This window comes from Lytechinus pictus, chromosome 3 (assembly GCF_037042905.1).
Source record: "Lytechinus pictus isolate F3 Inbred chromosome 3, Lp3.0, whole genome shotgun sequence".
NCBI lineage: Eukaryota > Metazoa > Echinodermata > Echinoidea > Temnopleuroida > Toxopneustidae > Lytechinus > Lytechinus pictus.
In genome coordinates, this window is record NC_087247.1 from 34,796,324 (window position 1) to 34,823,672 (window position 27,349).

Genomic DNA, 27,349 nt, shown 5'->3' on the forward strand with positions numbered 1-27,349 from the left:
AAACAAAGATTTCATTTCATTTCATTTATTGATTTATTCAGGTCCATTGAAATACATCAAACATATTTTTAAAAAAGAGTAAAGAGAGGCAGAGATACAAGATAAGATAAACATGCTAAAATTGTACCAAAGATATTCACAGTACATGCATAAAAATGAACATGAAAGGAAACTGCGAAAGAGCACAGTAAAAATGTGATGTCAATGCAGTCCCGATATATATACACTAGATTAACTAAACTAAAATCAGCCTTTAAGAGAATTTGACAGGATTCATCTGCAAATATAGAACTTAACAAGAACTAATTTTGTACTCACTTTAATCACAAACTGAATCACATGTATGATTTAATGTACAGTAAACTATACAGCTTATGTATTGGCACTTTATTTAAATTGCTAAGATTTCTTAACCTATTCAGCAAGAAATGGAATTGTCTGTAAGTTTGAATGATGATTACACATATCGCTCGTTGAAATAAAATATATTCATGATAAGTTATACTGATTTTCTTCCATAAGAACCTATACAATGACTAGATATAAATTTGACAACTTATTGGAGTATTGGTTTTGAATTTTTCGTATAGAAATAACAAAATCATATATATCGAATGAATAGTCAATATTCAGTTTTGTTCATACGGCAGTATTGTTCTTCCATTAGGCCCATCGGTAAGTATAACTTAAACTTTCTTCTCACATTATCGTTAACCAAGACGTTCTTTGATAAAGTGTAAAGCTAATTGCTCTTGTTCGGTGAAAATGGGGGGGGTAATTCAGACTGCCATCCACTTACTATAGGCAAATTTGATAGACATTGAGTACATTGTCAACAATCTGAGTACATGAACGATGTTTGGTAATTGCTCCTATCATCTAATATTAGAATTAAGTGCATTAAAATGAAGATAATACATGTTGTATCAAGCCATTTTGCTGCTAGATATCTCCTGCCTGTTTAATTTATCCCTACTTCAAAATTGCATCAGCATAAAAACAACAACATCATTTTGCGTCACATCGGTGAAACCCCTGCCGGGACCGTTTCATAAAGCTGTTCGTAAGTTAAGAGTGACTTTAAGAACGAGTGATCATTTCTTGTGGTAAATGATATTCATGGGCGGAAATCCCAGAGTGACAACTCAAAATAGTAGGGGGACACAATATCAAATGGCCCCCTACTATTTCTGGTCTTTTATGATGGTAAGGAATTCATCATTCAAAATCGAAATAAAACCTGTATTTTAGGACGAGATGACCTTACTTTGGAATAACCTTTTTTTTGGCTTGTCAAATTTATTTCGTCGAAATGACTTGAAATTTTTGGTGATAACTTTTTTTTTTTTTTTTTGCTTGTCAAATTTTCCAGCCCCTTGTCCCCCCTACCTTTGGGAGAGATTTCCGCCCCTGATGAATTTCCCCATTAATGATCATTGGTGATTATTTAGTTCCAAAGAAAGGTTCGCCAGTAATTGTTCTTTAAGTCGCTCGTAACTTAAACTATCAGGCTTATGAAACACCCCCTGATCAACAAAATTAGTTACCATGGTTGGTTTCGTTGGTGTGACTATAGAGTCTAACAAGCATTAATTCAGCTCATTATCCTCGTTCACTTTCATCTCATTTCTACATGGATTCATCAATTACAATTACAATTTGTATCACAATCTACGGCTCATTCTGCACTGCACTGATTATCAACATGATTATATGAAATACAGGGAATGGTAGGAGAAACCTACAGCGACATAGATAACCATCTAACATTAAACATGACTAGACCAAGTCCCATGGCGATTTTTAGCCAAATTGTAGCCTCTAGGGATATCTTTAAATTTATAGGACCTAATCTGTAAAAGCCAAGCATCGTGACAAAAGCTACAAAGACATTTTACGGATAATAACGACGCTCCTTTATTTAGAATCACACATATTGGTTTCATCCTTTCCGTTGAATAATATATATTTCAGGTATATTTAGCCTAACCAAAAATAATAATCTTAACCAATACTGATGTCAGGATAAACCTTTCTTCTAAGATTATACTTGTAATCCTTTTTGACCAATGAATATATCATACCAGAAAGTAAGACGGAATCGGCCATCATTTTCTCCTTCACTTTTCAAGATCTCAACCAGGCTATAGAAATAAGATAGAGAGAAAATTGTTGACATATGAATTTGATAAGAACATCTTAAACTTTTAGCTTCATCATACTCGGTCTCCCGCATATCTCTCACGACTTCTTGATATCTGTGTTTTGTATCAATAGGAATTAAATCAACAAGCGATGGCTACACTATAGAGCAATCCAACATTCGTATTTTTGTCATTTCTTTTCTCAAGGATGAAACTATAGATGATTTTATGCCAAACCAAACCAATTATTTCAGAAGAAGGTCGTAGTGTGATATCACTGTTATGATCATTGATCAATCGTGTTTTGCAGTAGAAGCGTCAATCGTAAGTTCTTTAAGGTTTTCACGATGTATCATCCGAGTGTCACCAATACATGTCGTAAGTGACCTGCGTTTGAGTCCCTGGAGGATACAGATTTTATCAACAATCCTGAAAGATGAGATTATTTTCTTTTCTTTCTTTTTTATAACATCTTGACAAGTCATCTCAAGAGAAAGAATGGATTAGTAAATGGGGATATAGATCCAAACAGGAGATTCTTTTTATCAATAAAGTTAATGTAATTTCCATGTTTATTTCCCGAGAGATGCCATCTAAATTGCCTTTTTATTCAATATATTTTACTGTATTTTTATGTTTTATTCACTTATTTTCAACATTTCTCTCGCTATATACCTGCCTTTCTTTTCAAACAAATTGATATCTGACTCTTTGTGATATTTATTCTAGTTTTGCGTATTCATTCAAAATCATTCGCAGGCATCGTCTTTTATGTTGACTCTAATCTCCTCTTTGTTTCCTTTCATCATCTGGAAACCGGTCTTCTTTGGCTACTTTAGATATTTGGTGCATTAGCTATTCGTTAAATAATTTCTCTAAGGGAATCTCTAAACCCCGGTTTCTCTTTAACCATGATAAGAGAAAATCGTTACCTTTTCTCAAATTCTTGGAAAAATGTGTCACACGGATAACTTTCTCTATATTTGAGCGAGTAACTCATCGTCTTGGTTAGATTAAGGTAATCAGCAGGCGACATTTGGACGTTTTCTCCTATTGTATCCCTGTGGAAAGGAAGAGAAATCAGGAAAAGACAAATAGAATGTCTCCAAACATGTCTCTCTTTCTATTCAATCCTCTCTCTTCCACTTCCCCTCTCCAACTCTTTCTATATTTCTCCTCCGTCCTCTAAACTAATGTACCCTCTGCCACTATCCACGCTCTCCTCCTTCTTCATCCTCCCTCCTCCTCCTCACACTTCTTCTTCTTGTCCTTCTTCTTCTTCTTCTACTCTTTCTCATCTTTTCTTCTTTTCTTTCTTTCTTTCTTTCTTTCTTTCTTTCTTTCTTTCTTTCTTTCTTTCTTTCTTTCTTTCTTTCTTTCTTTCTTTCTTTCTTTCTTTCTTTCTTTCTTTCTTTCTTTCTTTCTTTCTTTCTTTCTTTCTTTCTTTCTTTCTTTCTTTCTTTCTTTCTTCTTCTTCTACTCTTCTCTTCCTCCTTTTTTCCCTTCTTCTTCTTCTTCATCTTCTTCTTCGTCTTCGCCTTTTATTCTTCCTCTTTATCTTCATCCTCTTCTTTTCTTCTTTCTTCCCCCCCCCATCCTCCTCCATACACTTCTTCTTCTTCTATACTCTTCCTCCTTTTTTCTTCTTCTTTTTCTTCGCCTTTTTGTTCTTCTTCTCGTTCATCTTCCTCTTTTTCTTCTTTTTCTTCTTCTTCTTTTTCTTCTTCTCCTTCTTCTTTTTCTTCTTCTTCTAGTTCCATCACTCTCTCTTATTTTCTCCCATTCTCGTCCCACTGTGTAATTACATTCTCCTTTTTTAATAGATATTACCTTATTATTTCAGGGTAAGGATATTTGAGCTTTCCATAGAATGTGTGAAGCTCATCTAGACTGATCAGCCGATATGCATTCAGAACACTCATCTAAAAATAAATGGATGCCATAAACCTCTCATCAGTCTTTATTGTCACATGATTGTTAACAATGAAGGTACGTAATGTTCACAGATAACTCAATTAAAGTGCAAGAAAATTCTGTAGTGATTTAAGGAATACATCAGCATGATCAGAGACGTATTCACTGCCGGGTACACATAAGTTGGGTCTAGTGTAGCACTGGACATGGTGAATGATTTCACATCTTCAATTCGATCCCAAGACCCATCAAAAGCAAGTCCCTGGACACGCGTAGTTGGTTGAATTATTTTACATGACATTTCAACATTATACACAATTAGAACTCACGTGTCTATCATTGCAATCGTTGATCTTAGCCTCCAAGATGGGATCATTATGGTGCAACGTCTTCCGTATCGAAGATACGACCACGATGTATCCCCCTGGTCGTAGAACACGGTCAGCTTCATCGCAGAAGGCAGGGAAGTCCAACCAATGAGCAGCTTGAGAAACGGTTACAAGATCTACCGTGTTGGATTCCAGTGGAATCCTTTCAGCTGATGAAATTCTTTAAATTAATGCCAGATAAGAAAATAAAAGTGAAATACATCAATGAACATGGATATGGACGTGATGCAAGTTTATGCTTCACACTGCTAATATATCTATAACTAACAATTATTCGGGGGAGCCTTTTATCAACATTTTGGTCTGACAAGTTGTCAGCGGGGTGTTTCATAAAGCTGTTCGTAAGTTAAGAGCGACTTTAGGAACGACTGGTGAACCTTTCTTACCCGCTAAATAGTCACCAATGAACATATTTATGAATATCATTTACCACAAGAAAGGATCACCAATCGTTCTTTATGAAACACCCACCTGTGATAACATTCCCTGGGTTTGATTGGCTGAGAAGTACTGTTACTTTGGTAACTGTCGGATAAAACAGACTTTGTTTGATAACACGTCTGACAAGTACTTTCATGAAATGCTTCCCTACACATACAAGTTTATTGCTTGGTATGACGATAATTATAGTAAGAGTAAAATGCAAGCTGAACAAAAACGTTCAATACAATGTTTGTCATATGAATGATGTCCAAATGCAAACGATTAAAAATAGGTAAATTTAAAAAAATCATTAAGTTGGGGGTAAATTGAAAAGATTGATATCCATTTCAAGCCTTTAAAGTTTCGGAGTCAGATAAATTTAAAGTCTGGGGATTTAAGTATTTAAAAAATCTCTAAAACACTGTTTTCATATCTCAAAGGTAAAACCATCGCCACTCCACTAATCATTCTGAAAAATGTCTTAACCATGTTAACGTTTACTTGCCTATATTCCACGTTTCCTCTCTGGTTCTGACTATTTGCTTCATCGATCTGGGCTTTGCTGATATCAAACCCGATGATGCGGTCGAAATGTCGGGCAATGCTCTGCGTAAACTGGCCTGACCCACAGGCGATGTCGACCGCTAAGGAATCATAATCTGATTTCTTTAATGAAAACAGTAGAGAAGTATTACAAAAAAAATGTAGGACTTATGATCAAGGGTATAACATTTACTGGTAAAAGGTATACAAGGGGCATTGGAGAATGTGCAGATGGATGTCTATGGGGGTGCTGCAAGAAAATATTTGCGATCAATTGCAAATATTCTGTTGCAATTTTACAAGTGATAGATCAACGTTAGCTGTTGCAAATCAGATCACACTTCTTGTTTCAAGGAGCAAATTAGCAATCAATCACTAATTTGCAATTAACTGCAAGACATATGATTGATTTATGGACCAAAAATAGACTTGCGATTGATCGCAAGTTTCTTGCAACACCCCATTAGTCTTTGTCATGAGGAGACCAAAATTAAGATGGAGACAGGAGGGAAGGTAGAAGACTGATTTTAGCACGATTTTAGCACGAGTGACGCAAGCTCTCACCACATCATACACGTCATACTAAATCATTATTTCCAAAGATTTACTTGCACGGAATAGAGCAGTCTGGCTTCGTTTTAAAAAATTTAGTGGTTCAACCATGAAACAGCTTTTTTTACAGAAAATCTTCGGTTGCTATAGTATAAAAACAGCGTTTCGGGTTTATCATTTTAACACCGGAAATCAGGTGTGAGGTATAACTACTACCATAAAAAAAATTACCGCGCTGTTTTTAAGGAGTATTTTAAAGAGAAATCATAGATGATTTTCCTGATGACATGGCTATATCTTCCAACTATCAAAGTAAGTGATAATATAATTTAACTTCTTATTAGGAATTGTAAAGGCGTTTTTTTTTCAGGAGACAGGTGTGATTATTTATTTCATTTTTGTATGATTGAATTCATTTTTCATTGGAGTCAATCAGGATTTGAACCCTGTACATGCCTATTATAATTACCGATCGAAATTTTCAATTATGTGGAACTCAGAATCAGTTAATTTACTGTTATGGGTCAGTACAATGTAGCGATCAATTGGTTTATATTTTAATTTTGTCAGCCACCCTGATTCTTTTGCAATAATGATAAAAGTAAACAAAAGTACATGTAGGCCTACCTTGAATTGAAGTTTGTCAATGATAGCGTCAGTGACATCATCAGGAATAGACGGACGATAGAGGGCGTAGTCTTTAGCGATATCAGCGCTCTCAAAGACTCGATAAGACATGTTTATGTTTTGGATGTGACCAAGGAACAACTGTTGAATTTAATCTAGGTCTGACAAAGAGAAAACAAATCAATCAAATTTATCCTTTTTTAAATAAGCCAAGGGAATTTCATATGCCCTGTCTGCTCAGCATAATTATGACAAAAATATGCACACTTCACTTACAATAATTATAGGACTTGCAAACAGGGGAGATCAATGTTTCGGTGAGGAAGAGCGACCACCTTAACAATTAAAAGAAAAATGAGAAAAGAGGGACGGAAGAACGAACAAGAGTATAAAATGATGAGGAAAGTATTTTCTATCCTGTCCTCCTCCTCCTTGACGGAAAAGATAAATCAATAAAGTTTATCAATCAAAATCAATTGTGGCATGTTTTGAAGCTTTAGTACAAAAAATAGTTACTTACCAGGATCTGCGTTGTTCTACTTCTAGCTGGGAACCGGTCGAATAATTCAAACACATGAAGTTTCTCATTGAATCGTTTAGTGATATAATATATATTCTAAATCGGTTTTAATACACTGCACGCTTTCGATAACCTCAAACTTTTTAGAAATGTTACAAAAGTCATTGCACACCATTTATTCAGTGTGATTATTTCTTTATTGTAGAAAAAGAGAAGAAGAGTCAAAGTCCACACAGAATATTAGCAACGTGCCCAAAGTCCAAGTATAATTATGTAATTCAGCATGAACACCAAACTTACCTGTAAGAAAAGGTCGTTGTCAATTTATGTTACTTGCGAAGAGACTTTTCGGACGTTTTATCCGACAAGTACTGTTTTTTTCCGACAGTTACCATAGTAACTGTGCCTCTCGGTCAATCAAACAAGGAAAATCGGATGTATGTTGATTAAAAGCTCCCAATACGGGGGACGCGGAATCGAGAGAGGCATGGGAGACTGAAACTACAACACCCCCATTTTTTCCAGCAAACGTGTTAAAAAGTAAACATTACTATCTTAATGCGATTTTTTTTTTCTGGCACGGTCAGCCTCCCATTGTATATTTTATAGAAAGATTTGCCATACACAACACGGATTCAGATGAGGTTTTATTATTACATGCTATAATTGCACTTGACTGATGATAGGAATACATATTACAGTCATTATTTTGATGATGAATTATGAATAATATTCGATGAATTCGAATCTTAAAAGGGCATGTCCTCATCAAGGTACATACTCGGGTGTTATCCAGACGTTTGTATGATTACTATATAGGGTGACTTTATAAAACTGCGGCCGTTTAAAAGAAAAGAAAGAGAGTTATACAGGGAGGAGAGAGGGGGCGACTGAATTGACCACGGGACGTTTTTACATTATTTAGAATTAAAATTCAATGATCTGTGTAATTTTTGGGTAGATTCGGGAAAATATTTTGCAATTAAAGTTTGGCATTGAAGAATTTTGGAAATATCTCGACCGCTGCGTATACGGACAAGGACATAATAATTTTCTTCATTCATTCGCGACTACAGTCAATAATTGTAATCTCTGGAACCAACTAAACTAACGCTAACTTACATGAAATGAAACTAAACTTCAAACGAGCTTGAATCAAGCTGAATCATTGAGCAAAATTTTGATGAGTCATTAAATAATGTCTGTGCATTCGAATCTGTTTTGATTGTGTAATGGTTGTAGAAGCAGTGGATTCTTTATTGGCCTTGAAATCCAAGTCAGTATGTGCTTATCTTAATGATATAACCAAAAATAATAAGAGCCAAGGACAAACTACCAGTAGTTACTAAAGGGACGAGATTCGATTTATCGATCGACAGCTCGTTATTCTGAGGAAAACTATTGAAATCAAGCTGAATCAATGAGCAAAATTTTGATGAGTCATTAAATAATGTCTGTGCATTCGAATCTGTTTTGATTGTGTAATGGTTGTAGAAGCAGTGGATTCTTTATTGGCCTTGAAATCCAAGTCAGTATGTGCTTATCTTAATGCTATAACCAAAAATAATAAGAGCCAAGGACAAACTACCGGTAGTTATACTTAAAGGGACGAGATTCGATTTATCGATCGACAGCTCGTTATTCTGAGGAAAACTATTGAAATGTATAGGATAGAGTTATCATCATGTCTAACTGCACGTGACAGTATGTCATCTCGGGTGACATAATCTACATCATTTTATAAACAAATAATTAAGTCTGGGAGCCGTTTCATAAAGCTGTTCGTATGTTCAGAGTGACTTTACGAGCGACCGGTGATCCTTTCTTGTGTAAGTGACATTCACCATTAAATGTTTATTGGTGATTATTTAGCGCGTTGGAAAGGTTCACCAGTAAGTTATTCTTAAAGTTGCTCTTAACTTACGAACAGCATTATGAAAGACCCAACAGGCCTAGTTTACCATGTAATGTTTATTAACGCCTTTTCACCTTTAATCAGATTTCCAATACAACTTTTCAAATAGAAACCAAAAATGTAAAACGTAAAATATAATATACACAGATAATTGATATTTTGGTATACAATATACGAAAATCGTAGATAGGTACAATATTTAATTGAATATAATTTAATCAATATAAACGAGGAATAATCTGAATAAAGTTTTTACTTCAGGTCTTCCTATGTACTACTTGAAACGTCGCCCTCTATTGTCCAATATGACATGCGTTGGGACCATGTCAATCAAATTTCCAACTACATACTCCCCTCTTTTTATGTTTCCCTTTCTACTTTTGTGTTTTTCCAACGTTTTTTTTTATTTTTATTGTAATATACTTTTGTCAACCATGTTATAGTCATACACCCATTAAAATATCACCATCCAATTGGGAAACTCATTTTCATTGGCTATAATTGATTTAAAAAGTTCAGTCTGCTGTGAAGTCCTTATATCAAGTCAATCATTTAGCATTTTCTTTCACTTACCTTCTTTAATTCCTTAATATTGATTTTTGTATCAAAAAAAGTTAGCTTATATTCCTAGAAAATTAATCGCCGCAATATTTATGGAAAATTCTTTTTGGAATGGAGCTGTTGGGAAATGTTCGCATAACATTATTTGGTTGTTTGTTTTGTTTTGGGTTGCACCGATGAATTATAAATTATAAATGTCGGTACCTCATTACCTACAGTGAAGTGACGAGGTGACATAATCTAATTATGAATTATGGTGTGAAAGGAGTACTTTCGTGCTTAAGAATAGCCCTCCCCCTTTTTTAAAATCATTTTAACATTACATTGATCATTTGCTGTGATATAAATTAACTTAACTGTAGTAAGTATGATATAATTGACTTGACTGAGGTTAATGTAACAAGACTAGTAAATGCATGTATACTTAAAACTGTGAAAGCTATAGCCTATCAAATGGGCTTCGGGGATAGCCCACAATTAGCTCTAAAAAGTTACGAATACTTTGAACAGTTTTGAAAAAGTAATTACAACATTCTTTTTACATTGAGACATAATCTATCATGATAAAATAATGAAGGCCTGTGGTGTTTAACTTTCCATAAAATTATGTCATTGCAAAACATTTTTATCGAGTTTATTGCATTTTTTTTGTCGGGAATCATGACACAACCCCTTTAGACTCTAATTGGCCAACACGATTGCTTTCTCCTGTTTCATATATTTTAGAATAATAATCATGTCTACCATACCCAGTTAGAATTTACAAAAACTTGATCACCCTGGTCCCCATAAAAATCTGATTTCAGATGCCTTTGTTGAAAAATGGCGCGTACAGTAGCCTTGTCAACTTACGACATCATTCAATGATTAACTGCAATCGAATCCAACGGAATCTCATATCTCTTGTTCCGCTAATGTAAATAAACCAATTGAAATAGATGCTGTGAGATCGATAGATCTAGTTCAGTTGCGCTGCGCTGATAGCCTCACTCTGGGCTGAGCAGTTCCTCAGGTCTTTGTTAGCCGAATAAAAAAAACGCTCATGTGTCTTGGACTTTGGAGAGAGCAATCAAGGAACTTCCATGGACTATAATCCTGGGACATCGGCTGACGGTTCACCTGAAACTTTCTTCTTCTTTTTCTTTGCATCTCTTGCAAAATTTGCAATGTTCAGTTGAGATCCTTTGTCTACGTATCTTCGCGGAAAATAACAGGTCTTTTAGAGAAGATCCTATTAAGAACTGTTGCGAGAGAATCATTATTCCAGACATCAAATTATCTGTAGTTGGTATTACTGGTGTTTTCCTGTCACGTCTTGTTCAATCCACAGTAAATATTTGCTGAAAACCCCTGTCGAAAATTCCCAACTTTTTAGCGACTAACCGAGTAAGAACTCAGTTGCGAGATTAAAATCGTCCCCGACACCACATGATTGTATTCTGTTGTTTTGCTGTGTATGCCTCATCTCATTCTCCACCATGGATTGGCAGCAATGTCATCGACCACGGTCGATGTCCACACCGTACCCTCAATTCTGCCCACCTGTCAACGACCCTGCAGATTTTTCTTTCAAGATAATTGTCATAGGAGACTCTTGCGTCGGCAAAACAAGTTTCATCAATATGTTCTGTGAACATGTCTTTAAAGATAATCACACAGGAACAATAGGTTCGTATGAGATATATTTCCAAGTTTTTAAACTTCATCCTATATCATTAACTACTATTCTCCACGGAGACGAATTGGGGGATAGCGACAAGAATGGAGAATAGACTTGATGCGAGCATGGCTAGTGTGTGATGGGGGGGGGGGGGGGAAAGTAATTGGTTTGGTCGCGCCATCCTATAGTATGCATCTTCATGTACTTTCAATTATACTCACCATTTGGGTCATACCTATAGGCCTCTAATATTATGTCCAATGTCACCCCTGTTATTGGACATGTTAGGAAAACGTTACCATTAACAGACGAGCGCAATATATTGTTGTATAAAGATTTATATTTATAATTCTCCTCACATTTGTAAATCAATATAGTAATCAATAATTTGGATAATAATTTTAAATCGAAAAGTTGAAAGCGGAAAATCGAGCTCTGTATTTTTGTAGTAAGTTTTACAACTATATGAATACAATGTTTTTGATTTTTTTTAATCTTCCCAAAACCCTTTATTATATTCTCAAAGGAATGGATCTCAACAAAAGGATCATTGATATTGATGGGAAGAAAATCAGATTGCATGTTTGGTAAGTTAATTTCAAGGTGATTGTCTTCTTCTCAAGGCTATCAACAAGTTACATTATAATACACTCTTTAAAACTGAGCGCGATTTATGTTGTAGAATATCTTTGTTTCAAGGAAACCCTTTAGCATTTTTTCGAAACATGCAGACGTTAAAAGGAAAATCATAAAGCAAAGTTCCAATATATACCTAGGCAGGGGCCGCGGAACGGTTTTGAAAGGGGGTGGGCCGAAATGGGGGGGAGGGGGGGGGCTGACAACTTAGAAAGTCACAATCAGATGATAATTTTCACGTTTTGTACATGTTATTGAAAAAGAACCCTCACCCTCTATTCCGCAGCCCCTGGTACCCTATTAAGGGCCTCAAACTCTGCACGCAGCCCGAGGACAAAGGCGGTAAAGGGCGTAGCGGTAAGGACTACGGCAACACAAAAATAACGTATAGAGAATCCAAACTTTGGCACAAATATTGACCTTGGAATAATGCAGAAGTACCTAATTTCCACTCGTATTGTCATTTTGAAATTCCAATGTTTAATATTTGAATATCATATTTGCTTCATTTTTGCAATCACATGTTATGACATGTTAAGATGTTCCTATGTATTTACTTAAAAAAAACAGTGGGATAGTTCAATGCAATACATTGTGACATTCACGTGGCTCTACACGCAGAGCGAGTTGATACAAACATTCTCAATGCGTACAAAAGAATAAAGAGATTTTGCACAAGGCTAATGATGTTCCTATGCTCATCACAAAATACAGGAAAAATAAACTACATGCCATAAACAGTGATAAAGTGTCGGGAGGGGGGTAAATACAACACGTCAAGAGCAAAATAATTACAAGACTTGTAATTAAAAGTAAATTTAAATAAAAAAAGAACCTTTAATCACATTCTACCATTAATTTTTTGAAGTGTTTTTACTCTTTTCTACATCATTTTCTGTACAATTTTTACATTTCATTAGCACCTCATTTTCATTATTATATTAAGTGCCAATCTATGTTAACAAACATTTTTTTAAAATCTTTTCTATATAATTTTCTGTATAAGTTTCTATATTAATGTTTCTGTACACTGGCGGATCCAGGGGGGGGGGGGGGCTAAGCGGGTCTGTGCTCCCCCCCCCCTTGAGAGGCACAATTAAAATTTGTAATGTCAAAATGCCATTATTGAATTTGAATTTGAATTTATTTTTATACTTCACAAGATAGCAACATAATACAAGAAATACATTTGATTACATACAAAATACAAAAGATAATGGCAGTAAATAAAGTGAAATATGAAGGAACCTGCATAAAAAGCAGAGCTTGTAATGTCTGCAGGTTCCTTAAGTAATTATGTAATTAGTAGGGATCGGACACTAAAAAGAAAAAAATCAGACTATAATTATAACAGAAGTGTGCCCCCCCCCCCTTGAAAGTGAAGACCTTTTTTTTTCTTTTTTGCTTGTCAATTTTTTCTTCGGGAAAATGTGCCCCCTTGAAAAATCCTGGATCCGCCCCCGGTTCTGTAGCAACGCATTTTTTATTATCTTATCAAATTTTGATTTATTTTCTTCAGGGATACTGCTGGTCAAGAAAGATTTCGAACCCTTACTACAGCTTATTATCGGGGTGCAACGGTACGTCATCATCCTTTGAAAATATATATATTCATTGTTTTATTTCTGTTTTCTATTTCTATGATATAAAGCGTGAAACATGAAATGACATGGACATGAAAAAAGATGATGTTATAAAGATTATGTTAAGGAAAACAGGGTGATGATAGTTTGAAATGATTTAAAGCATTTACTGTTAAAAATAATTTAAACAACGCTGTTTACTATGTGAATCGCACAGTAGTTGTTTAAGATATTAAACACTTGTTTAAAATTTTTAAACAACTACTGTGCGATTCACATAGTAAACAGCGTTGTTAAAAATATTTTTAACAGTGTTTAGTTGACATTCATTTTCGTTATACAATAATTAACATGTATGCATCTTTGTATTAACCGAACTTCATAAACAAATAGGCTAATAAGGGAAATTCTTTATTTTGTACATGTCTTGTTGACCATTGACTCAAGTATAAACAGATAAAAGGCCTGTACAGTGACGGTTTTTTTTTTTCGAGAACCATCATTGATAGTTAGGGTAAAACTAGTAAAACAAAAATGTTTATTGCTGTCCTTTGTGACATGATAATTGATTTCTAATACTGATTATTATCAAATATACAACAATTTCTATAAGTTATATTGCCTAAATTGTGAAAATATTGCATTTTTTAAAAATCTTTGCTTTGATTTTTACAACAGGGCATTATCATTCTATACGATGTAACGAGGGAAAGTTCATTTGATAATGTGACTAAATGGCTTGACGATGTTTCACGTGTAAGTAATAAATCCCTTACTAATGCTAATGTTTCCTATAATATTACTGAAATAGTTGGTAAAACTGGGGCTGTATCATGAAGGTGTTTGTAAGTCACTCACGACTTCACATATACCACTTGTAACTGCATGCTGACTATACGCTAGATGAGATACACTAAAATTTATCTGGTGTTTCAATAAAGCAGGACTGAATTTCCTATAACCTAATCAAATTCCTCAACGGAGAATGTCAATTTACAAGGGTTGTATTTCAACTATGGTGAAGACTCTGACTAAGCACAAGTCATGTTTCAATCGTGCGTGAAGTTATGCGTACTATAGTCAGGTTTGTGAAACGCCATGCACTGATATGAGAGAATGTGTGCGTGTGTAGGGGTGGGTTGAGGGAATGAATGAAGTACATTTATTTCCAACGATAAAAAGCATCAATACATTTTATGAACTTGAACAAAACAATGGAGGTAGCAACTCAGAAAGCACAGCTTGTGATGAGTGCACCGTGAAATAAACAATAAATATACATAGAACATGAAATAAACTTATCGAAACAGAGTACAATACAAAACAAGGGGGGATTGGGGGGCAGGGCAACTTTATATAAAGTACTAGTATGTCATTTGAAACAGAAAAAAAATCGTCAAACCAATCATCCCAAAACTAAATATATAAAGCAAATCACCAAATTTAGGGACCAGACGTAAGTTTTTTCTTAAGTTTTGTCTTAAAGTTATTTAAAGGGTGTGTCTGTATCGACATTGATGTAGTTGAGTTTCATGATGATATAGTCTTTGTAAGTATTTTAATTTGAAACGATCATGAGCCTCCAATAATCTTCTTGACCAAATATATAGATCTCTAAATTTAAGCCTTTATTAATATTACACCCTTTTTTCTCCAATCAGTAATAAACCTTTATATCATGTGAATGATGGTGTCAAACCTTTTCGCTCCACATCCACCCTATATCCCAAAGAAGGAAATATTTGTGAGCAAAGGGCAAATATACTTTTGACGTTCTGATTCTGTTTATAAAAATTATAGGATTTCAATTGAAAGAAACCATGACGACATGGCTAAAGAATACGATGTTTTAGTGTTTGCCATGTGCTATTTGCACCCACCTGGCTGATCAAGAAGGGCTTTTGCACGTAATGCCAAGCCTTCCATTTTCAAGTATTTGTTTGCTCGTTCTTGATTTTTTTTCACGTGAGTCTTGACTTCAGACTTATTTTGGGCATGTTTTCTTTTATGACGATATTTTAGCTCACCTTATTCACTAGCCGACTGTTAAAGACTAAAGACAAAGGGAATATAACGTGATAGACAATAATGGTATGATCATGATCTCTAAATAGAACTTATTTCAACTAATATTTAATTTTAGAAGAAAATAACTATTTATTTTTTCATATCATAAAAGCCAAGTCCTTTTTTTGCACCTTGTCGACCTTTTAATCCGGTGCCATTTTTTCACACTGAAAAATTTTTCAAAAAAAGTTTTGAATAATCTGGGATTTTAGCGTAATCGTCATGATCCTATATAGGGTAATATGTAGACAGGAGCTATAGTTATAGTTCATTTGTCTTTAAGTATAGTGATGTAAAAGGGAGAAGCAAATGGAGGAAGAAAGGGAAAACATGGAAACGGAACTAAAAGGATAAGTTTGAGTCACGTATAACTCTTCTTATATTCCTTACATCAAATAATTATCATAACATTTACAGAGTAAATTAACCCAAAGAGAGATGTCAATTTTCCTGAGATTGCAAGTGTAGAATGATTATGGTTTCAATGACAATTCAATTATTGTATAAGATCTTTGCAGTTGAAAGCTGATAATCAATTTCTAGCTACTAAGGAAGGAATTAAGCAATACCCAAAGTGAAAATTTTACCTGTGTCAGTTTCACTTCATGGTGGATTGTGAATGAAGTGCCAGTTTTACATATCAAAATACTCTAACATAGCAATGCTTTATTTCATCATTTATTTAATTGTATGAGAAGTTTAATCGAAATTTGTAAGTATATGATAACCCCTAATTCAACCTATTTATTAGAAAATGAAATCGAGGAAAATGTACGCGTTTCACTTTCACATTAGTATAGGAGTGATGAATGACATGAAACCACATTGATTATATATTAGCTATTTTAAATTCTTCTCCATAATATCTTATCAATACAAATATTATTTATGAACCATGTTCTCGGAAATTTCATCGCCATATTTGCATTAGATATGTTTCCCGTTCACGTTTATGAGGAAAAACAAGCTTGTACAGGCAGAAATTAAATTAACTTAGCGTTGTTTTGTTTTGCTTTTGGGGGAGGGGGTTGTCTTGTCATACTATTTTTGTCTCGATAAGCTATTCATAGGCGGATCCAGCTTTTGGCGAAAGGGGGGGGGGGCGCACTACCGAGCGGCGCACATATTTTTGCACTTCACCGGCGCCATAAAAGAAAATGTTGAAAAAGGGGTAAAGTCTGACCCTGTCAAATGCTCTTTTCAAAATGGAGGATTTCCAGTCATGCCATTTTGCATGACCACACGCAGATAATATTTCCGGGGGGGGGGGCAAGACTCGAAAATTTGGTGCACATCTCACATTTGCACATTTTTCATAGTTTTCATGAAATGTTAAGGAAAAAAAAATTGTTTTTCACAACAGCAGATCGCGAATGTGCCCCCCCCCCTTTCCCCTTGCTGCGTACGACCATTCCCTGAAGTCCACTTCATATCTCATTATAACAGAAAATATACATCAATTTAAACATATAATTTTTCTAAAACATATATAGAGAGAGATTGACAAACTTATTAAAGAAAGAAACAAGCAAAAAGTAACACAAAATTATGCATGTTATGTGCGATTTCGAAATCTCGTGTATTAACCCTTTTATTGCGATGAGGCCAATACTTTTGTATATTAATAGAGATACAAGTTTTTTTTACTATATGTATATATATGTACACAGGGGCGTCGATCCTTTTTTTAAGATTTGGGGGGCAAAATCATGAATCAACTTTCCAAAGGCGCTCGATATCACACAAAACAAACAAACTCACACAAACACAAACACACACACACATATGCATATATATATATATATATATATATATATTTATATGACTCATGAGATAGAAACACATATCTCACCAACAAATTAATGCGTGCGCAAAGCGCGAGCTGAAATTTTTTAGTATACTGACCTGAAAACAGGAAAAAGGTGCCTGTTTAGGACTGTTTAATTCATGAGGAGGATACATATCTCACTACACAGATAATGCGAGTGCCGAGGGCGAGCTGAAATTTCTTTATATTCTGACCAGAAAGCTTGATATTCTATGCATTTTTGGTACCAATGATTAAGATGGGTATCTAAAAAAAACAATAGATGCGAGCGCGAAGCGCGAGCTTAAAATTTTGATATTTCGATCTGAAAAAAACGACAGTTTAATGGACGTTTGTAATAAAGAACAATATTATATCCAGCAAAAGATTATTGCAAATCGAAGCGGGAGTTCTTTTGACGTTTAGTCCTGAAAAAGGGACATTCTATTCACCTATTTAATCATGAAAAGCATGGGGTTTTGCTACAGAAATGATGCGAGCGCGAAGCGCGAGCTGAAAATTTTTATATTCCAATCTGAGAAGCGGATAATTTAAGCACGATTTTAAATAAAGAACGAGTTGTGTAGCTCAATCTCAATATACGACTGGTTGCGTAATTATACACTCCCGGTACTAGCAACGGGTTTGAGCAAAATTTTGGGCTAAAATATCGAATCATCTTCATAAAACACTATATAGAAGCTGTCTTAAACTAAAGGCCATAGAGGTGGCACAATGTGGAATGTGTAAAGAAGAAAAGTGACTGACCTTCTTTTTATTAAAGCATTGGAAAATAAGATCAAAATTAAAGGATTTGCTCTACGCTTTTGTATGATTCTGGGATTTTTAAAATAAATTAAAGATTTCATGACACCTGTCATTCTGTGGGCAACTGCCCCGCCCCAGTCCACTCTGTAAGGGCATGCGATAAGCTTTGTTATGACCATTCAACAATAAAATGTATAACCAGCTAGGTGCCGCTGATCATTCTTGACCGGCGCCGATCTAGATTTGGTTGGCAATAGGCCCTTCTTCATTATTCTACCGGCGCCTATTTATTGGAACCAGGGGACGCTGATTATCCTTGACCGGCGCCGATTTAGAACAAGTAGTGCTGATTATATTTACCGACGTCACGTAAGATTCAGGCAGCGGCAATTCATAATTGACTGGCGCCGATTTAGAACCAGGAGGCGCCGATTATTCTTGACTGGCGCCGATTTTTAACCAGGTGGTGCTGATTATTCTTGTCCGGCGCCGATTTAGATTTAGGTGGAGCTTATTATTCTTGATCGGCGCCGGTTAAGACTCAGGCAGCGCCGATTTATAACCAGATGGCGCTGATTATTCTTGACCAGCCCCGATTTAGATATAGGTGGCGCTGAATATTCTTGATCGGCGCCGGTTAAGACTCTGGCAGCGCCGATTTATAACCAGATGGCGCTGATTATACTTGTCCGCGGCCCCGATTTAGATTTAGGTGGCGCTGATTATCCTTGATCGGCGCCGGTTAAGAACTCAGGCAGCGTCGATTTTTCTGTACCGGCGCCGATTTATAACCAGATGGCGCCGCTCAAATGTTAGGGGGTGCGCGCCCCCTGCGCCACCCCCTGGATCCGCCACTGCTATTAACTAAACATTACTTTTTTTAACGGTATTGCAATCTCTGTTTGCAATAATGAGTCACCCAAATAGACTTGACACTGATCTCTGCAACTCAAATAGATTTGACAACCTCTGTAACTCACCTTTATACGATATAAACCTTGAGGATAGATTATGATGCAAGATTGCTGGGTTTACAGTCCTATAAATAAGCAAAGGTCAAGTGATATGGTGATCATGGGGCTTATAAATATTAGACATGTTTTCAGACAAAAAATGACAGAACATGTTGGATTTGATGAACCAGTCCTACATTTCGTCAGGTGTATAGATAGAGACGGAGGAAACATGTGGGGAATAACATTTGAAAACCATCGTTCTGTTGTCATTTTATTCAATGTCATTAAACAAAAAATACATCAAAGGGTCATAGACCCCTCTTTAAATTTAATGGAATGAATGTTAATCATGAACATTTCACAATTCCTTATCTTTTGAGCGTATGATTTGAAAGAAGAGGGGATCTTATCTGATATCAAAGTACTACTAAAAGTTATTTCAGTAATGCAACAGTCACAAAACAAGGCTAAACAAACAAAAAGTACACGATACAATTTGCGAGTTCATGCTTGTATTATGATTGTTATATTCCTTTCAGCTATCCTGATGCATTTGATAATCAAATTAATGGCACAAATGTTTCCTTGAAACGCCACCCCTCCTCCGAACATTGTAAATAGATCTGCTCTGTACATTGTTTATAGAAGTTATGTAAAATGATAATGATTCATTAATTGGCCCTATTATATATATTTTTTTCAGAATGTTTGTTCAGATACATGCAAAGTTCTGGTTGGAAATAAGAGTGACTGCACCCGAGTCGAGAGAGTGCCCATTAAACGGGCTGTAAAGGTAAATATTCAGTCCGTAGTGACCAAACTAATTTCTTTAATTTTGCTGTTTGATTGCTCAAATTTTTATCACCATACGACCATTTCGGGCGTGGTGAAATTACGTCACAGACCGCGAAACCATTTGTTATTAAGTTATCCAAAGAGATATGGACTTATCGATTGTTTTAATTCATGTTTAATATTTTGTCCCCTTCGGGTGCGGACATATTTAGTGATATGTGATTTTGTTTTTAAAATTTACCAGTGAGCTCAAGATCCATGTATATACGCGGTATAACATTTTGAAATAAACTGCACAATCGTGTTTTGTTGTAGAATCATCTTCCATTATTACTAAGGTCTTTAACGCAAGTTTTGAAAACTTTTAACCTGTTCACGTCCAGACCTTTAAGCTCTTGAAGCACCTATATATGTGCAACACTTCTTTTTTCAGACCGGAACAGTGCATTGCTCCTATAAATGATTTTCCAAGTATTGCATTTTAAGAAGAAAACAAGGCTTAACAGAACCGTTCCTCAGAGCAAACCTATATATTCGGCGTTCGACTCGAGAATTTATGATAATGGTGATACTTATAATATTAATAATAATGGTATTATGATCTTGTCATATGGCTTTGGTACCAAGATCGGCTTTAATGTAAGTCTTCTCGTCGACAGCACAGTTCAGTAAAATGCCCAGAATCGATCAGACCACACGCAAACAACCGTTGACAAAAATCAAACAAACAAGACCACTTGAATAGTCATATGACGAAATAAAGGTATTAGGAAGCATAATACCTCGTTCTGTTATTTATCTACGGTCACCATGATTATGCAAAAACAGTTTTAAAGGACAAGTCCATCTCAACAATAAGTTGATTTGAATAAAAAGAGAAAAATCCAACAAGCATAACACTGAAAATTTCATCAAAATTGGATGTATAATATAAGAAAGTTATGGCATTTTTTAATTTTCGCTTAATTTCACGAAACAGTTATATGCACATCCTGGACGATAAGCAAATGAGGGAACTGATGACGTCACCCACTCACTATTTGTTTTGTATTTCATTATATGGAATAAGAAATATTCTTTATTTCTCCTCATTGCCCTGTAAAACAAAGTTTTATTTCTTCCTTAAATGTGGAATTACCATAGTTTTAACATTTTATGGTTCAATCAAATTGGCCTTATTGTCAAACCTGTAAAACTTGAATTATTGTACAATTCAAACAATAAAAAAAAAAGAAATAGTGAGTGGGGGACATCATCAACTCTCTCATTTGCATGTCACTGACATGTGCATATAAAAAGTAAGCGAAACTTTAAAATGTCATAACTTTCTTATTTTACCTCCGATTTTGATGAAATTTTCAGCATCATGCTCATTTGATTTTTCTCTATTGATTCAAATCAACATTTTTCTGGGGTGGACTTGACCTTTAAGTTTAAACTACGTTATTTGATAACCTTAGAACGGGGATGCTAGTTCACTGACAGCAATTAAAACACAAGAAGGATTTTTTTTTAAGGATGTGGTAAAATTTGATGTCGCAAAGTAAGGAGTACTGGCAAAACGCCATTGTTTTGTGTTTATTGCTTAATTGCACGAAGTTATATGACATAGATAAACGAAATAGAGGTCATTTCAAACCCTTAACTCAATAGACAATCACTGAATTTTAAGATTCCATTTAATAATATATAAAAGTTGTTGAGAAATCATTTTCGGAACTAGGTTGGTGTAAGCCATAATTTCAAGTAGACAAGATGGTGATAAACTGAAACATTCCTAAGAATATATTGACAGTCTTGATATTTGAAAATAATTTCATAATTTAGACAAAAAATTCTAGTTTATTATTGACTCAACAGTCTCATTTTAATTTCTATGTCTGCTAAAGTGCTCTGGCAAAATCCAAGAGACCAAATTCTCTTGAGATCAAACGATGTCGCTCTTCTGTCTTCATCTGAGTGTGGAATCACGAGACCAACAGCTCATCTCATCTTTTTGGGCGGAAAGTACTTTGAGAAATAGCTGTCATTTCTGCATTCAACAATGAATTACATGTATATAAATACATTTTCATGTTTGATATAATCATGATTTAAAATATCGTGTTACTTTTGTTGTATATTTCTATGAATGGATTTTGGACGGTGATGGTATTCAATATTCTTTCTCTTGATCTTCAGTTGTCAGAATCGTTTGACTTCCCTTACATCGAGGCAAGTGCGAAGACTGGTGAGAACGTTGAAAAGGTGTTTGAGACTATTACAAGACAGATGATAGAGAGGTATAACAAAAAGGTATGTAAACAAACAAACAATTAGATATTCAAGTATAAGTTAATCAAGCCATTTTCCCAAAGTATTGGAATAATAAGGGAATTCTAAAATAGTCTCCAAGTGATTTGTTTCAATAATGATGCCATGCTAGCCCTACAGCTGATGACACTGGTTTTTTTGTGTGTGTTTTTTTTATACATTTTTATACATTATGCATGCAATATGGAAAAGTGCAGATTTAAAAATATTAACGTTTTCTGATATTTGCATATGTTTCTCGCTTAATCACAAATTTTCGTTATCTACTTTTTTCTTTAGATTAATACAAATCGACCTCTTCCACCGCGCCCAACGACAACGGAGAAAATTGAACTACTTGCCAAGAAAAAGAGCGCGTTTTCTGTGTGTTCTTGTTGAAAATATAGAGGATTAGTGAAATCTATAAGTTATTTATCGGAACTTTCTGCTGGAAATAGAATCCTTAACCGGAAAGATGACGAAAGGTAATGAAAGATGATGACTTCTCTTTCGAAACGTTAACGTTGACGGTCAGAATCTGGAACCTCTGTTTTGCCTATATACTGTTTGCGAAGACTCAAAGACTTTTCTTATGGAACACTTGCGCTGGGGGTCGTCATCTGGACTCTCTGTTTTTTGGATGTACAATATTGATATCTTTACGTCTTAAACAACATTTCATTAATAGAAATCATTGATTGCTTATCATATAAACGGGATCGTTACTTGCCAACCAGTTTTGTTCAAAAGGTTACCCTTCCCGTCATAACCAATAACTAATGTCACCACTAATGTATATCGTTCTGCTATGGCATAACCACTTCTTTTAAAGTCAAGATTGTTTGAGATATTCTGAGTTTTATTTCCCCTTTAAATTCACGTTTGAAAATGTAAATAAAGTCTCTTTAGAAGTAGCACGAGTTGACTATATTGTTTTACAACTTGGTTCAGCGTGACTATTAGACAATAATTTCTTTCAAGGAATTGATAAAATTGTTTGCACAGCATTGCATTTAATTCATTCCCCTTATATATCAGGAAAAACCTATCAAACTTTTAAATTGAGTAACAGATACGTGTATATTCAAAGTCCGATTTTTGTTCTTTTGTTGATTATAGGATGAATTTCTTCAAACTCTATAATTATGATTTTAATTTTTGTTATTGAAAGTGATGTGTATTTATTGGTTATGTAGTAAATACGCAATATTGTCTTGTGTAAATAATTATGTATATTTTTTCATACTAATGTGCAATATTTTTTTTCCTGTATATATGTATATAGAAAGAGGGAGAGTAAAAAGGATTTTTAAAATGTTTCTTTGCAACTTTTGATAAGAGGAAAAGTTAGGTAATTGGTAAAGTAATTTTGTAATCAAATTTTACAGAATTTTGCAGAATCATATGCTGTTTATGATTATTTCTTTGTATCATCTGTGAATGATTAAAAGTGAAACCATGATTTTAAATTATTAAGCAAAATCAATTATATAGAAACTCGAAGCGGCTGTCTAAAATCTATATTTAAATGAGACACGACGATTCAATGTATATAATTCTTCAGTACTCAGAAACACAACGGAAAACCTATACTCACGTGTTCTCGGTTTGTTTTGAAATGTGGGTTTTCAATTCAAACTTATTAGATTTTATATCATTTATTGGTCTGGAACATATAACAACTCGATAGATAAATTAAGTGTATAATCACTTCGATCAAACCTCTTCCCATGCAAATTGAATTCAGTATTCATAACCAGTGACTCGTTCATGATGCACAAACAACTGAACTTTACGAAGCAGAATGAGAATCTAATTAATATATTGGTCCTAAGATGGGAGAAGAAAAAAAAATCTATTCGTTCAAAAGACATAGCGTCAAGGCGTAGCTACGCTTAGGTCGTTGGTCCTTTAAACACTGTTTTCAATTAATTTCAATTAAGGAATTACAAGTTTTCATGCTTTCAATTACGATAGTACTTAAGCCTAATTGGTAGGATCTTCCAACATACTCCGTAAAAAGTGTCTACACTGAAGATTTGCTGCCATTTGGGGCAATGGGTTTGAATAATTGTTGATATTTTTTCTGGAGTTACGACATTTATGAATGCAAACTGTGAGACGCCATTAAATAAATATTTCGTATGCAACAAACGACTATATACATGTACATGCATTTTTTAAGATATAGGAGATCATACATGCTTAAGATTGCAGAGTTTTGTCTATTAAGAGTGACCTCACCCCTCGAGTTATACGATGACCAAATGGAATTATAAAACGACTAGGTTTTAACTGTAGATACAAGATCATCTGATCCCACATCTGAAAAAATCACACCCCTTCCCCCTTATTACAATATTGTCGTTTCTCGTTCAAAGGAATTATTTTGCAGCATTTCATGTAACTAATTAGCAGCTAAATAAAACATTTCCCATTGTCAAAGATCATGTTACCTTTGTACCTTTATATCAATTTGTATATTCTAATAATTGTATTTATTGTATTCCACAGTCATTGAGGCAAATAAAACTATAACGCACTTGAAAAAATATTAAAACCAAATGTGTTTAAGAAATTCGTATACTTTGTTGTTAATGAAGCGGTATAGTAATACACTCGGTCTGCTCAAAATATATTATGAGAGGGGTGCTTGATAAACTCATATTATTGTATTAATATATATGTATATGTAGAAATAACTAAATTCTTGTCAAAAGTACAAAAATCTTGTCACTTTATGTCACTTTAAAAATATGTAAATTGTCTAATATGCCCCTCTTATGAGGTACACTCTCAAAATGAAAGGATGGGAGGGGTAAATCTATATTATCCCATAAAAGGGACTGACAGAAAAAAAAGATGGGGAACCTATGTGGTCTTTTTTTCGATTGTACGTTTTTCATTATTTTGAGTAGATTCTTTAAAGTGTATGTCAGTGATAATATATTTATGCGTGTGTGCGTAGATGGGTGAGAATGTGTGTGTATCTATGCATGCCTATCTCTTACTGATCCTAGAAAATATCTCCAGCATAATTATATTTCATACTCAGTGGTAATTATAGAATAAATCATGTAAATATTTCGAAAACGAAAACAAACCCTCCTTGTGATACTTTCAATATTGGTACTCTTTCCGCATTTAGAATTCTATATTTTGAACTCTCACTTTATAATTATTATCTGTCTGACTTTAAAACATGTGAATTCTAAATCAGCCATACATTAGTGAGAAATGACAATCTTGATTTACTTTCACTTCATATAATATACTTCAGCGATTTTTTCCTTTCTTAGTACTTATTGGTGAATAATGAATCTAGACCAAACGAACCACTAAACTTGTATATAGCACTTATGAACTATGAAAGAAAAATGAGGGGTACATATAATATCAAGTCTATTTTTGTTATATCTTTAGCATGTGGTACATATACATCCCAGAGAGGTGACAGATACCTTCATGGGGAGAGTCCTATGTACAAGATGACCTAAACTTGACATCATATTATCAATTGAATTATATAGGTTATAGAGTCACACGGCCAGGGTTTCTCTTTTCGACACCCTTCTTCTTTTCTCTCTGTTTTCTCCTCTTTTTGTATGTAACTTTATTTTTAAATAGATGAACACCTTAATAAGTGATTGCCCCTTGTATGGTTCTGCCGGTCTCTGAACGCGTCGTTTTTTAAAAAATAAAGAAAAAAATCAAAAGTCGGACAAAATTATCTTTTAAAAAATGGAGACTTGGCTACAATCTTTGGTATGCTGTGCTGTGTACTTGCTGTAATACTTGGAACGATTTACGTCAAATACTTTAATATACAAATAATGGCAAAAGTAGGTGACATGATGGTATAAAAAAAGTAAATCATTTTTCTGACAATACGGGATATTTATTTTGTGGGAAGGTGGTTCATGCGCTTGACTTAATACACCCACAACTCGATTCGTTGATTGGTATTAAAGGGGAATCCAACCCAAATAAAAACTTGTTTTTATAAGGAAAAGAAAAATCAGACAAGTTGATAGGTGAAAGTTTGAATAATATTGGACAAACAATAAGAAAGTTATGAATTTTTTAAAGTTGTAAATATTGGTAATCACTATACCCATGGAGACTTCAAATTGGCCGCATATGGGATGTCATAGTGATGTAAGGCAAGGACTACTCTTCCATGTACTCCAATACATATTATGGCTAAAATGTCATTTTTCCCAAAAGTTTATTTCAAATCATTTTTTTCTTTCATGAGGACATAAAACAATATACTACCTGGGTTATATTTAGATTACTGCCCCAGGGGAATGGGTACTTAGAAGAAAACCACAAATCCCTGATAATAAAGTACATGGCCTATGGGAAAGTTGTCCTTGCCCTTGTCATAATTTACTTACCCAGTTGCCAATTTGAAATCTACATAGTATTAGTGATCTCAATTTTAAAGCAGCTATAACTTTCTTATTGCTTGTCGGATTTCTTTCAAACTTTCACCATTCTGTTTAATTTATTTTTCTCCTTCCCATCACAACATTTTATGGCCAAGGCTGGATTCCCCTTTAAAGACCATGAATTAGTGTTCATGATATTCCGGAATTTCAATCGCCTAGCAATAAAGACAGTAAAGATAAACACTGACTCTGGCCTTAATCCTTTTTTTTTCAAATACATTATATCATCCCAATATACATCACTGCTGTTTCCTGAGTAGAAATAGTAGTAATGGTAGTAGTATAGTAGAAGTAGTAGTAGAAGTAGTAGCAGTAGTATATAACAGTAGTAGTAGTAGTAGTAGTAGTAGTAGTAGTAGTAGTAGTAGTAGTAGTAGTAGTAGTAGTAGTAGTAGTAGTAGTATAGTAGTAGTAGTAGTAGCCCTTTGTAGTAGTAGTAGTAGTAGTAGTATAGTAGTAGTAGTAGTAGTAGTAGTAGTAAAGTAGTAGTAGTAGAAATTTGGATTGTATTTTCGTATACTCGATGTATCTCATGGGAACAATATAAATACTGAATGCAAATGATAGAAACTAATCATATTTTACGACATGTTACTGAATAGCAGGCAGGTACAACGATTAAACAGTGATATCAGGGAAATAACTCCCACTTCCCCGCCACTTCCACTGGCATCAATACCAGAATCAGCAGATCGTCAATGTTAACGATTCTTTTTCTATTGTTCCCATGAATTTTCAACACA

At 34.5% G+C, this 27,349-nt stretch overlaps 2 protein-coding genes across 5 annotated transcripts; one reads left to right on the forward strand and one right to left on the reverse strand.

Moving 5' to 3' along the window:
- LOC129256352 (uncharacterized) lies at positions 1-11,138 on the reverse strand. Of its 3 annotated transcripts, none has more exons than XM_064096902.1 (7): positions 10,441-11,138; positions 6,593-6,753; positions 5,376-5,536; positions 4,388-4,607; positions 3,975-4,066; positions 3,077-3,205; positions 1-2,144 (listed from the first exon to the last, which is right to left on the reverse strand). In XM_064096902.1, exons 2-7 carry the CDS (start codon positions 6,701-6,703, stop codon positions 2,045-2,047), a joined length of 813 nt encoding a protein of 270 aa, XP_063952972.1. In that variant the 5' UTR covers positions 6,704-6,753; positions 10,441-11,138; the 3' UTR covers positions 1-2,044. The 3 variants fall into 3 exon arrangements, with proteins under 3 accessions (XP_063952972.1, XP_063952971.1, XP_063952970.1); XM_064096901.1 differs by lacking the exon at positions 10,441-11,138 and adding an exon at positions 7,413-7,644; XM_064096900.1 differs by lacking the exon at positions 10,441-11,138 and adding an exon at positions 7,113-7,324.
- LOC129256351 (ras-related protein Rab-8B-like) lies at positions 8,778-24,730 on the forward strand. Of its 2 annotated transcripts, XR_010293057.1 has the most exons (8): positions 8,778-11,256; positions 11,775-11,835; positions 13,404-13,464; positions 14,146-14,223; positions 19,769-19,858; positions 22,042-22,155; positions 22,453-23,979; positions 24,052-24,730. XR_010293057.1 is itself a non-coding variant. In XM_054894583.2 (7 exons), the coding sequence occupies exons 1-7, from the start codon at positions 11,067-11,069 to the stop codon at positions 22,549-22,551; spliced, it is 693 nt and encodes a 230-aa protein (XP_054750558.2). In that variant the 5' UTR covers positions 10,397-11,066; the 3' UTR covers positions 22,552-24,730. The 2 variants fall into 2 exon arrangements, 1 of the variants encoding a protein (XP_054750558.2); XM_054894583.2 differs by having other exon boundaries at positions 10,397-11,256; positions 22,453-24,730.
- Positions 24,731-27,349: the final 2,619 nt, after the last annotated feature.